This window comes from Diabrotica virgifera, chromosome 5 (assembly GCF_917563875.1).
Source record: "Diabrotica virgifera virgifera chromosome 5, PGI_DIABVI_V3a".
Classification (NCBI taxonomy): Eukaryota; Metazoa; Arthropoda; class Insecta; order Coleoptera; family Chrysomelidae; genus Diabrotica; species Diabrotica virgifera.
This window is the reverse complement of record NC_065447.1, coordinates 149,683,501-149,697,958: the sequence shown is the minus strand read 5'-3', so window position 1 is coordinate 149,697,958 and position 14,458 is coordinate 149,683,501. Positions and strand designations below refer to the sequence as shown.

The 14,458-nt window shown below is 33.0% G+C and overlaps 1 protein-coding gene across 2 annotated transcripts in view; it reads right to left on the bottom strand.

Moving 5' to 3' along the window:
* Nucleotides 1-14,458, bottom strand: part of LOC114332067 (PAN2-PAN3 deadenylation complex catalytic subunit PAN2) — a 186,631-nt gene that overhangs the window by 157,175 nt on the left and 14,998 nt on the right. For both annotated transcript variants that reach the window (XM_050650441.1, XM_050650442.1), the window contains one exon: nucleotides 7,670-7,839. In XM_050650441.1, coding sequence (XP_050506398.1) covers nucleotides 7,670-7,839 — 170 coding nt within the window. The remainder of the gene's footprint in view (nucleotides 1-7,669; nucleotides 7,840-14,458) is intronic.

Genomic DNA, 14,458 nt, shown 5'->3' with positions numbered 1-14,458 from the left:
GAAATTGTCAGATTAAGATAAGGTAAGTTAAGTACATGCAAAAGAGTGTATATTTCAAAAATCTGACGATTTGAGCAGGGGGTAAGGAAATGGGTGAGTCCCAAAGTTTCACAAGAAATAAGCGAATATGTCGCGAAATAAATGACAGATCGAAAAACTAAAAAATATGTGCTCAATATATTTTAAAAATCTATCGAATGATACCAAACACGACTTCCCACGGAGAGGGGTGGGGGGTAAATTTAATATTTTAAATACGAATCCCGCGATATTTCGCGAAATGAACATCAGATCGAAAAACTGTAAAATACACTTATTCGATACTTTTAAAAAATCTATCGAATGGCACCAAACACGACCCACCAAGGAGGTGGGGTGGGGGGGTTACTTTAAAATCTTAAATAGAAGCCCCCATTTTTTATTTCAGATTTGGATTCCTTACGTAAAAATAAGTAACTTTTATTCGAAACATTTTTTCGAATTATGGATAGATGGCGTTATAATCGGAAAAAACGATTATTGGAAATGGAAAATTAAATTAAAAAATGGCAAGCGCCCACTAAAATGGAAAATTTTACTTAACTTTTTTTGGTTTTAGGACCTACTCTTCACAACCCAATAGGTCCCCATAACGCTCGAGTGACTACACATTTAGCATACTTTGCTCCCCTACCGTAACATAAACTTATTAAACATTTGTCAAATTATTTAAAAATATCTATCAAATGAGCCCCAGAACAAGTTGATAGCATTAAAATTTATGCTCCAAAAATTTTTTAAAAGTTACCTTTTAAAAATTTTTCCAAAAAATGTTATTTTTTTTTTAATAACTCGGTGAATTTTGAGACATCAGATTTACCTAAAAACCGTTTGAAAGCTATAAGGGCTTTTAAACAACGTTGAATTTTATCTTTTATACCCCTTACTTTTTAACAATAAAAGGTTAAATGGCCCCGGTTACATGGTTCTCGCAGCAAAATTTAAACTTTAAACGTTTCTATCTCGGTTATTTTGTACCCCACAGAAATAAAAAAAAAACGGTAAAATATGTGATACAGAAAAAACTAAAATTTGGTTATACAGGGTGTTTCATTGGGAAACGGAAATACTTTAATGGTGAATAGAGGTCACCGAGCCGGTTCTAGATATTTTGCCCTACCGACTTTTATAGCCGAGTTACAGGGTGTTTTATCGATTTTGCCCATTTCTTTCCTAAGCCATAACTATAGAACCACCCTGTATATTTTCTTGATATTTGGTACACATATGTCTCATTCAAAACCCAAACGACCGACATACTAACCATAAGAAAAATCCAGGTCCGGATTAACAAAAAATTATAAAGTAATTGTGACCTTAAAGCAACACCCTGTATATTGAAATTTTGAAAATCTGTTTGCATATTTGAAAAGAGCACAAAAAAGTAAGTTTAATGGTTCGCTTCAATTTTTCGGCCAGACAATTTTATGAATTTAATTTTAAAATTATATTGAATTTTTTAAGAACTTTGACATTAAAAAACAGATATTATAAACTTTTAGTTATAAATTATTAAAATTAATGAATAAATACTCATTTTAAAAATAATCAATACTTATTTACCACATTGGAACGACCCAATTACTAATGACAAGAAAAATCCAGGTCCGGATTAAGACAAAAATACAAAGTAATTGTGACCTTGAACCAACACCCTGTATATTGAAATTTTAAAAATTTGTCTGCGCATTTTAAAATAGCATGAAAAACTGTGATTAAAGGCTTATTTTAATTTTTTCGCCGTTTATTTAATTACATCAATTTTGAAATTATATTGAAATTTTAAAGAATTCTGAGATTAAAAACCAGGTATTGTTAACTTTTAATAATAATTTAATGTTAATGAATCAATACTTATTTTAAAAATACTTAATACTTATTTACTACGCCGGCTTCATAGATTCTCTGGATTTTTAGCTATATGCACATCATTAAAAATTAGAATTGCGAGAATTGGGATATTTTAATGATTTTGTAAAGAATTAAAAAAACTGCTATATCTAATAAAACAAAAATTCGTTACAATTCAACAATTTAACATAAATTAAAAATATTTGAACTATAATAGTTGCTCAAAATGTCCGCCATTTTGTTCGATGCATTTCCTTGCTCGTTTTAAAATATTTCGAATCGATTTTCTAATTACATTGGGATTGTTCTGCATTTTTCTGACAGCTTCTTGTGACCTTGACAGAATTAATCAACATGATTTCAAAATTGCCGTAATTAAATTATCTGCGAAAAAATTTGACATGCACCTTTTAACGCAGTTTTTGATGATCTTTTAAAATACGCAAACAAATTTTCAAAATTTCAATATACAGGGTGTTGTTTCAAGGTCACAATTACTTTATATTTTTTTGTTAATCCGGACCTGGATTTTTCTTGTCATTAGTAATTGGGTCGTTCCAATGTGGTAAATAAGTCTTGATTATTTTTAAAATGAGTATTTATTCATTAACTTTAATAATTTATAACTAAAAGTTAATAATATCTGCTTTTTAATGTCAAAGTTCTTAAAAAATTCAATATAATTTTACAATTAAAGTCATAAAATTGTCTGGCCGAAAAATTGAAGCGAACCATTAAACTTACTTTTTTGTGATCTTTTCAAATATGCAAACAGATTTTTTAAAATTTCAATATAACAGGGTGTTGTTTTAAGGTCACAATTACTTTATAATTTTTTGTTAATCCGGACCTGGATTTTTCTTATGGTTAGTATGTCGGTCGTTTGGGTTTTGAATGAGACATATGTGTACCAAATATCAAAAAAATATACAGGGTGGTTCTAAAGTTATGGCTTAGGAAAGAAATGGGCAAAATCGATAAAACACCCTATATATAACTCGGTTATAAAAGTCGGTAGGGCAAAAAATGTACTATATCTAGAACCGGCCCGGTGACCTCTATTCACCATTAAAGTATTTCCGTTTCCCAATGAAACACCCTGTATATCATTTTTTTCTTATATTGATTATTTTTGGAGTTATTTTTAAGAGAAAATGAAAATTACAATAATTTGAAAAATTAAGATTTTTTAAAATTATATATTTTTTTCCAAAAATATGCATTCTAAACAGGTCAAAATTGTTGAAATCTTTTATTTAGGCTAATATAAAGAAATTATTGTAAGGATTTCTATATATTTTAATTTTTATGGAAATGGCGATGTTTCATTTTTCACTTTTTCCAAAAAAAAATCGAAAGGGTTCTCTTGTTTTCATCATAACTTGCTTACTTTTGGTGCTATTAACTTCTCCTGGAGCTCATTTGATAGGTATTCCAAAGTACTTTGACAAGTGCTTAGTAGGTATATTTTATAAAATGCATCGTTTTCCCGTTATTTAAGCTTGAATACTTAGATTTGCGTACTCGTCGAAAAAAATACACCTTCAATTACCCATAACTCACTTTGAGTTAACATTAGTGCAGTTCTTTAATGAGAAGTGTGTTCAATTTTTTATTATCTTTAATTTTGGTAATTATAACTTTTTTGTAAAAGCTTATATTTTTTGAGTTATACGTGAAAAACATCTTTAAAAAAATGCATTTTTTTACGAAAAAATAAACTCTTTGATCTTTAATAACTCAAAAAGTATTGATTTATATTAATAACTTTATATAACAAATTTTGCTTAGAATTTGTCCATCTATCGATTTATGGTATTATTTTTAACGAAATAATTTTCACCCCCGAGAAGGGGTGGCATCCACCCCCCAGGGTAAAAGCGCAAAGGTATCCTCTAACTATTCACCAATTTTCATGAAAATCGATGGAGGTTCAACGAAATCGGAGGTGAAGACCTTCAGTGGCTCCACTAAAAACAAAATTTGTTTAATTTATTAATCATTTTTAAACGCTTTTATTTAGTTCAATAGTTTGCGTCAAATCTTTAGACGTTAATTTGACTGCCTTTTCTTCAATACTAATGAATGAAAATTTGCAGACATATGCATTCGCGGGAACAATACACGAATAGTCAATAAAAAAAATGGTTTCATGTTTATTAATTGTTTAAATAAAAAAAACGATTTGAATGGAAAACGCTTAAATTCTCTTGTTTTTTACAATGTAAAAACTTGAAACTTTTACGGATTGTATAGCTAATGATATGAACAATACATAATTTCACTTTTTACGTTAATTGTTTACGTTTTGCTTCATTAATAAACAATAAAGTTTCAAATTTTTTGCCATTCCGACTACTTTTCATGTTAGTACATCATATATCGCACCCTCAGTGCAAGACTGCAGTAAGTCAAAATAAGTAAGTTTCGAGATAAAGACGATTTTGTTTATTTTCGTGCTAATATCGGTGAAATAAGACACAAGTTTTAAGAAAAATTAACATTTGATTATGATTTTGCATGCTTTTCAGCCTATATTACATTAACCAAAAATAGAAATTTAAATAAAATAATATTAATGTAAAAAAATTAGGAATTTCAAAGTTACAACACTTTTGCACGGAAAAAATTGTTAATCACTACACATTTAGTATTAGAATTTCAAAGTTACAACAGTTTTGCACGGAGAAAATTGTAAAAAGTGTAGACACATTTACTTTTACAGTAAAACCTGTGTTACCGGCCACCTGCCAACATCGGCCACCTGTACTTTAAATGGCCAGTTTAAAAATTCCCCAAACCAATTATGTATATCTAGACTACAAAAACTGGCAATACCGGCCACCTTTCTATAGCGGCCAATAGTTCTTTCATTTTTAGTGGCCGTTGCTGACAGGTTTTACCATAGTTGTTGTCCTCTTCTCGTACATCATCTTGTGCCAAAATATTTTTATAAAAACTATGGTGGGCTTCTGGTATCATACCCGAATGGCATAAGTATACCAAATCTTTCTTTTTGGTCATTTGAATTTTTGGCTGTTCTTTGGCAAGTTTTCTGAGAATAGATATTTTTGACCTCTCAGTATTGTCAATACACAAGTTTTATTCCTTTCATGAGAAAAAATACTTTTTGGTCGTAAATATAATTAGTCTTAATTTATGTGGTTTTATACCAATCTAACAAATAAATGGTCAAACGACATCGCACACATCCTATGGAAAATAAATATAATATGACACAAAGGACATAAAATTTACATGAATAGATTGGTCGCGAAAATCTTTGTTTATTGTCTCAGCCGTTAATGGATTAGGTAGACAATGGTATATTAAAATTAAACACCACAGATATAGATATTAAAATAACAAATATCTTACTTTTTTCGTGCCTTTCATTGCTTGTTATCGAAGCCATTGCAATGTTCCGTGCAAAACTGTTGTAACTCTGTTACATTAGAGTTACAACAGTTTTGCACGGAACTTATATTCAAAAACGGAAAATAGTTAAACTGTTGTTGTTGTAATATTTAGCCCATTAAGCATTTGAAAGTTACTAAAGTTTTACAGGGGATAGATATGCATGTTTACAATCGAATTCCATGATTACTTTATTTTCATAAAATTTTGAGTTACGGCAGTCTTGCACTGAGGGTGCGATATGTTTTATACATATTTTAATAAACATGACGATATATTTTAATGTTTGAAAAGTGTAAGACTCCATCATCATCATTCTCTTTGCCTTATCCCTATGCGGGGTCGGCTTCCCTAATTGCATTTCTCCACACAATTCTATCTTGGGTCATATCAATGTTAATCCCCTTTACCAACATGTCCTGCCTTATCGTCTCCCCCAGGTCTTCTTTGGTCTTCCTCTCCTACTCCTTCCAGGAATCTGCACTTCAGCTATTCTTCGTATTGGGTGATTAACGTCTCGACGTTGAACATGACCAAACCATCTTAACCTATGCTCTCTCATTTTGGCATCAATTGGTGCCACACCTAAACTTCCCCTAATATACTCATTTCTAATTTTATCCTTCTTTGTCACTCCACTCATCCATCTAAGCATTCTTATTTCCGCCACATGCATTCGTTGTTCCTCTTTCTTTTTCACTGCCCAACATTCAGTTCCGTGCATCATAGCCGGTCTTATGGCTGTTTTATAGAATTTTCCCTTCAACTTCATTGGAATTTTCCTATTACACAGCACACCACTCGCTTTCTTCCACTTCATCCATCCAGCTCTAATTCTACTGCATGCATCTCCATCTATTTCTCCATTACTCTGTAATACCGATCCCAGGTACTTAAAACTATCGCTTTTTACAATCAGTTCACCATCCAAAGATACCATTTTATTTGTAGTAACTCCATATTTAAATGAACATTCCAAATACTCTGTTTTTGTCCTACTAAGTTTTAAACCTTTTTCCTCCAGAGCTTGTCTCCACTGTTCCAGTTTTTGTTCTAAGTCTCTTTCACTATTTCCTATTAACACTACATCATCAGCATACATTAGGCACCATGAAATACTACCCTGTAGTTTCGCTGTTATCTGGTCCAAAACTAATGAGAATAAATAAGGACTAAGCACCGAGCCTTGGTGCAATTCTACTTTCACCTGAAATTTATCAGTCTCTCCCACACCTGTTCTAACACTAGTCGTTACTCCCTCATACATATCTCTCACAATCTTTACATATTCGCCAGGGACTCCTTTGTTATTGAGTGTCCACCACAGAATCTCTCGAGGAACTCTATCATATGCTTTCTCAAGATCAATGAATACCATATGAGCGTTGGTCTCTTTATTCCTGTATTTTTCCATCAGTTGCCTTACAATGAAAATTGCATCTGTTGTTGATCTTCCCTGCATAAAGCCAAATTGATTATCGGATATATCGGTTTGAAAAGTGTAAGACTAAAAAGTAAAAAATAAAAAAATATGAAAAAAAAATTTAAGAAACGCTTTTCTTTAATTACGAGTGACTAAAATTAAAAACATAAAAAATCAACTAAAAAGCAAAAAATAAAAAAAAAATTGAAAAAATCTAACACATTCGTTAAAGAAAAGCGTGGGGCGAAAACCGTTTATTCGATGAACACGCGCCACGCTTTTCTTTGACGGATGTGTTAGATTTTTTCAATTTTTTTTTTATTTTTTGCTTTTTACTTGATTTTTTTATAATATTTTTAATTTTAGTCACTCGTAATTAAAGAAAAGCGTTTCTTAAAAAAATTTTTTTTTCATATTTTTTTATGTATTTTAAAAACGATTTCCGAAATGAAAATTTCTTGTGGGTTTCTGCGCGTGTCCTGGGCAGAACTATACTTGTTGGTATATCAACAGCATCGGCCCATTTTACAGCCAATTCAACTCAAATTTCAGTCATTTTAACAAATCAATAAAACAACATGGTGGGTCAAGATGAAAGCAAATGACGCAAGCTAGAGAACTCTGGAAAAGTGACAAAGGCCGATGTCCAAAGAAGGATTAAATGTTAGAATATATTCAATATTCCCTCGTTATTAATAAATTCTACATGAAAAGTTAATTACACCCATAATAGAAGACTAAATTTGTGGCATTACACGAGGTTTTTAAAAGTACATACCCCAACAAATAAAAAAACTGTGGCCGAAATACTTTGATTTGGGAGAGTTGTAAGTAAAGAGATTTTCCCTCGTGTAGTTAAGATCGGAACCTAGTAACTAACAGCCTTTTCTAAAAGTAAACTCTACATTTAATTAATATAATATGCCCATAAACACTCACCTATGGGTATATACAGGTATTCCCCTTCGTATTTGATATCTTAATGTGCTCGCTGTTAAACACAAAATTCCATCATCAACAGGGAGTATCTGTCTAACTTCTTCAGTAGCATGTATTTGAAATGAAGTGTATTTTGATTGTCCTGGTGCAAGATAGGAAGTGACATGACCCTAGTAAAAAATATTAACAAATCATTTAATAAAATAAGCATTGAATACAGTCACCGTCTTTATACTCTGGGCTAATTAGCAAAATACAAGGAAAAGTTATTTACCAGCAATTTTATTGTTGGAATCGAATCTTATGATTGTATATATAATAATATAGGTATGCAAAGGCCGCAGATAGTGTGCTACTTTTTTTTTAAACAAAATGACGCCCGAAAATCGTGATTTTTTCAATTTTTGCTTTACATTTACAACAAAAACACCCAAATAAAAATTCACCGTAATTAAATTCTGCATAGAGACGTGTTTTTCCCGATTTACTTCGACAAAAATTATGCGGGTTTTCCAACAAAATTTTTAATTTTCAATTAAAATTTTAGATAAGTAATTGTTTATCAATAATTAAATCACTTGGTAATATAAAAGCTCTTTTTGTATAGATTATAATTCCAGAAGCTGATGGAAATTGAATAAACAGTTTAGCAACAATTGAATTGTTAATTAAAAAGTAACGGTCGCTGTAATAACAACAATAATTGTGATACATAAGAATAACTATGATTTTTGTATAAAAAAGCACTGTACCTATTCAATGTACTTTACAGAATTGAAATTGGACTAGTTAAGCGGCCTCAGGAATATTTTAAAATTATAAATAATTTTTTGGCTTATAAACAAATAGAATATCTCGGGAAATATTAAATTAAATTAAATCATAAAAACGGTATTGGAAAAAAAGCGGCCAGACACTTCTTTTAAAAGAAAAAACTTGTAATTGTGATGAGTGATTCCCGAGATATAACCGGTCAAAGTTGACCGGCATTTACGGCAAAAATATAAACAATAGGATCATAATTTTCGAACCTTCACCTTTTTATTTTTGTCCTCTTTCTCCACACCAATGTTCATATCTTTAAAATACTCATAACATATATTATTATAATAAAAACTATCGATATTACGAGTGACAATTGACAAAAATAGCAAAAGTCCAATCAAAAATTAGGTTGGAGAAAATGTAATCTCAAAGTTCAAAATCCGTCTACGTTGAAAAAATGCATTTTCTCGGCTTTCCATGGAGCAATTTTCTTCATTCTTTTTTTCCCAAGTAACTCGAGTAGAGCCATCTAACTAACGCATTATTAAATGTCAAACTTGCTTTTGTTTTGTTATAATACATTAATTTATTTATCAGAAAAGAAAACTACATATGTTTTCCAGTTGCAGACTTTTTTAGAAAAACTTACTACACGTGTACCTTTTAACGTTAAAAACACAAATATTCTCATTTGAAAGCTGTATAATGATTTAAACAATCTTTATTTAAATAAATTAAAAATGTTTGTTATAATAAATAAATTAATTTATTATAACAAAACAAAAGCAACTTTGACATTTAATAATGCGTTAGTAAGATGGCTCTACTCGAGTTACTTGGAAACAAAAAAAGAATGAAGAATGGGAAGCCGAGAAAATGCATTTTTTAAAGTATACCGATTTTGAACTTTGAGATTACATTTTCTCCAACCTAATTTTTGATTGGAATTTTGCTATTTTTGGCATTTTTCACTCGTAACATCGATAGTTTTTATTATAATAATATATGTTATGAGTATTTTAAAGATATAAAAATTGGTGTGGAGAAAGAGCACCGAAATAAAAAGGTGATGGTTCGAAAATTATGATCCTATTGTTTATATCTTTTCCGTAAATGCCGGTCAACTTTGACCGGTTGTATCTCGGGAACCACTAATCACAATTAAACGTTTTTTCTTTTAAAAGAAGCGTCCTGCCGCTTTTTTTCCAATACCGTTTTCATAATTTAATTTAATTTAATATTTCCCGAGATATTCTATTTGTTTATAAAAAAAATTGTTTATAATTTTAAAATATACCTGAGGCAGCTTAAATAGTCCAATTTCAATTATGTAAAGTACATTAGATAGGTACGGTGCCTTTTTATACAAAAATCATAGTTATTCTTATGTGTCATAATTATTGTGGTTATTATAGCGACCGTAAATTTTTAATTAACAATTCAATTGTTGCTAAACTGTTCATTCAATTTCCATCGGCTTCTGGAATTATAATATATACGAAAAGATCTTTTATATTACCAATTTATTTATTTATTGATAAACAATTACTTATCTAAAATTTTAATTGAAAATTAAAGATTTTGTTGGAAAAACCCTCATTTTCCGAGGAAAATTTTCGTCGAAGTAAATCAGAAAAAAAAACGTCTCTATGCAGAATTTAATTACGGTGAATTTTTATTTGGGTGTTTTTGGTGTAAAGTTAAAATCTTTGGAGTTATAGAGCAAAAATTGAAAAAATCACGATTTTCGGGCGCCATTTTGTTTATAAAAAAAGTAGCACACTATCTGCGGACTTTGCATACCTATATTATTAATATACATAATCATAAGATTCGATTCCAGCAATAAAATTGCTGGTAAATAACTTTTCCCAAAAATGGTCTATTCTCCGATAATCTGCCCAAACTATTATGGTTTATCATTAGACATATAAATAATAGTAAAGTATATTTTTCGTGAATTTAACAACATAAAAATTTGTCAATATTGATTTTATACCTGAAATATGTATATTAGAGCACGTACAATTAAACACTGACATGTCTTTTGGTTTCTTTTTATTCGTGTAAAAGGAATAGATGAAATTAGCTGCAGATGGGGCCATCCAAAAATCTCACAGACCAACTTCTAGATTGTAGAAGATGCTCCCTAGCCATGATATACTCCGAAAGCACCTTCTTCTGCTTGGATTGTTGGATGGCCCACAGTGCCATCTATGTAATGAGGAGGAGACCTCCTCTGGAAGTGCCCGGGATCGGCCTATCAGAGGTGGCAGATCCTGGGATCGGCCTGTATGCAGCCGAGCCAGGTGAGGAAGTTGCCTTTGAAGAGACTTGTGAGTGCATAAGGTTGCTGAAAGATTAGACGTTCGGGGTGGCATTGGGAGGACCTTGCCCATTCTGGCAAATATGGGAGCCCGGTGCAGCCTGGGCCCCAGAACCGCCAAAGATCAGGTTCTTATGGATATGGTCCTAACGATAGAGGTGATACAATGGACCTGCCATAGGAGGTCAAAGTGTCTGAAGGGCTCACAAATGGGTCCTGCCGTGATGTACCATACCATACCAGCTGCAGATGGATAAGCTACATGCTGAGGACATGTAATATATTCAACGTTACTTGCAGTAACTATAAAAGTCAAAGTGATACTTTACTAGATGCGCATGACTCCAATCAGCGACAGTAACCTGTTGATTTTAAATGACCGTATATTTTTGCTGCTCCAGGATAACAATTATGGCGAAAAGTCAGCAGCGAATGTGTTAAGAATATTAGGTGCGGAACTATAGTATGAGGTCTACACCAAGGATGCGGTCGACCTCTGCATATCGCCGCTTCGCAAGAACGTATGCTCAAGTCAAAATTTGACGAAATGGGCTTATTAATGCAGATCTGCTAAAAATAAAAGTATCTACCGTGTGAATAAAGACCTATTACGTTAATAATAATAGTCGCTAAGAGATCACCAAGTGTCTATATTTGTTTGGCGAGAAAGTAGTCAAATACTTAACATTTTCGTATGAATACAGTCCGAAGTTAGTTACGCTGCAGACTGTGAAGAAATTTGTGTGTTTACTTCTCGTCTAGGATGACCGTTCTTATGTTTACGATTAATTTTTGTGAAAATTCAAAAAGAATGACCCTTTTTGAATTAGGTCAGTGTTTTAACAAAGTTTGAAGTAAATCTTTCTCGGGAAAAAGACTCAAATCTAATAGGGGTTAACAAAATGATAAAATTTAACCATTTTAACACTTGATAAATTTATCTAGTTATCACAGTGTATATTTAGATATATTTCTAACAAAATTGTATTGGGACCATGCAAGTTCGGAAAAGCGACACCTGGTTTCATAGCTTGGCAACATTTTTCGCACTTTTAATTATATTGGCCAATCATATTGGTCCTAGTTACTGGACAACTGTCAAGGCCATAGCCCAAAAAAATTATAAGAAGAAAAAGTAATATTAAGGTTATGTTATTAAAGGGTAAACAATTGTATGTAGTAAATTTATTTATTCAGCGTATGGCTTAAGTACATCACAGAATATATACAATGCATCAAAAACAGATGTAGGTGTGTAAAGGGGTAGTGAAGCGCAATACATGATGTCGTATCCTGTTGACATCACTTAGCCTCTCCTACTCAATTCCTATCTTCACCTCCAAGCTGGTACACACCGGTAACCTGAGCAACCCCACTGGAGATTGGGTAACCAACCCCAGTGGAAGGTGGGGTCAGGGCTGACGAAGAAGGGAGTCTTGGTCCTCTGATGAATAGGGGGTTGGGCTGAAGGTTAACTACCTCCTCCTAGAAAAACTACGAGTTATGAACGTGAAAGGAAGAAAAGCCGAACTGATCAAACGACGACGACTGTGCGAGAAAAAAAGCACGAAACAGATCAGAGTGGAGAAGAATCCTGGAACAGACCAAGACCCAGAAAGGGCTGTCGAGCCAATGATGATGATGATGATGATCAAAAACAGATGTCCAGTTTTTTATATATTCGATTGACACTTCGGTTGCCATTACAAAGTCTATAGGGTCGCCTGTGTATGCTCTGCGTGGGCAGTCCTGAACAATGTGACTGATCGTCTGTCTTGCAGCGCCGCAGTCACAAGAAGGCGAGGGAAGTTTACCCCATCTGTAGAGGGAGTCGGCGCATCTTCCACAGTTTGTTCTAATTCGATTAAGGGCTGCCCAAATCTTACGGGGACGTTCAAATTCGCTAGGTTTTCCTATGATGTCCGGTAGACTATGGTAATGCGGATCTGTCTTACTTTCCCAATCTTCTCTCCATCGGGTATTTCTGTCAAAGTTGGATTGCTGCAGCGCTTGAGCAGATTGTAGAGGGGGTAACCTGGATCGGAGACGGTTTCCAATAATATCGGGGATGTCGTTGTGGACTAGAAGCTGGCGACTGTCCATTATTTTGTTATATTCTTTAACCAATGCATGTTCGCGGCGTAGGTTGGGTGGTGCTATATTACTAAGGGTAGGTAGCAACACAGTATGAGTGGACTTAATTGTGCCTGTTATCATACGCATAGCACGGTTTAGTTGGATGTCAACCAGGTGGGTGTGCCTGCTATTTAGCCACACTGGTGCACAGTATTCTGCCACCAGATATATCAGGCCAAGAGCAGAGGATCTTAAAGTTGATGCTGTGGACCCCATGTAGTGTCGCAGAGTTTCTGTATTATATTGTTGCGTGTTTTCAATTTTGCCGCTGTTTTCGTCGGGTGTTCTCTGAATGTGAGCGTTCTGTCTAGAGTAACCCCAAGGTATTTCGGGTATTTATTGTGTTTCAACAGCTTGTTATTAAAATACACTCGCAATTCTCTGTTTGCCAGCTTGTTCAGATGAAAAGCTGATACTTCTGTTTTTGTAGTACTTGGTTGTAGTCTCCATTTCTTAAGGTATTCGCTGAAGATGGATAAGTCATTCGTGAGAGTGATTTCTGTAGTTTCTAAAGATTGGTGGCTTGTTGCAAGGGTCCAGTCGTCAGCATATCCAAACTTTCGAGATTCGGTTTCAGGCATGTCAGCAATATAGAGGCTGAAAAGTAAAGGGGCAAGGACAGAACCCTGTGGAAGGCCATTGTTAAGTTTCATCTGTCTACTCGTCTCCTTTCCCATTATAACCTGGAAGGCTCTGTTTGTCAGCATGTTGTCAATGAGGTTAATTATCTTTCTGCAGAGGATAACACGGACCAGCAACACGTCAAAATAACTGTCAAAGTCGTGTTCGTTTTTTGGAGTTCGTCCCAAAGAATTATTAATTTTGGCAGTTTTTTGGTACATTCCGGCCTTGTTTCCACGTGCAGAGTTTTATCAATAGTTTCTGTTTTGTGGTACTTTGCGGAAAACTAGAGTTTTGAAGACAGATTTGCTGTACAGAAAATGTCAGGTAACGGGGGCGGTCCTGGTCCGCCCTCGGTTAATTTAAATACTAATATTCAAATAATTAATAATGATAATCAAATTAATGTTTCTTCAATGGATACAGTATCCTCAGGTTTCGAAAAATATGACTTTGATAATAAATATCAACCAACGGATGCAGGTCCGTATCAGGTATTTTTGGAACATACCGATAAGAATCTTGGTCGTCTTTTTCCTATCAGAATTGGCTTTTATTTACAACAAGTAATTGAATTTAGAAATGATGTTATTGATATTCATTCTGTAGGTTTAAAACGTGTTAAGGTAATTTTTAGAACATACAAAATCGCTAATTTATTAATTAATCACGAAATACTAATAAAAAATAAGTTGATTGCTTATATTCCAAAATTTTTCACGCATAAACGAGGCATAATACGTGGAGTTGATACCTTTTTTACTGAAGAATACTTGAAAAAAGCAATTAATTCTATAGTTCCAGTGGCGGAAGTGCGAAGAATGAAACGAAAAATTATAAACCCTGAAACCAAACAAGAAGAATTTGTCAATAGACAATTGGTAGTAATAAATTTTAAAGGTAATAAAATTCCGTCCTTTATTAATATAAATATGGTTAAT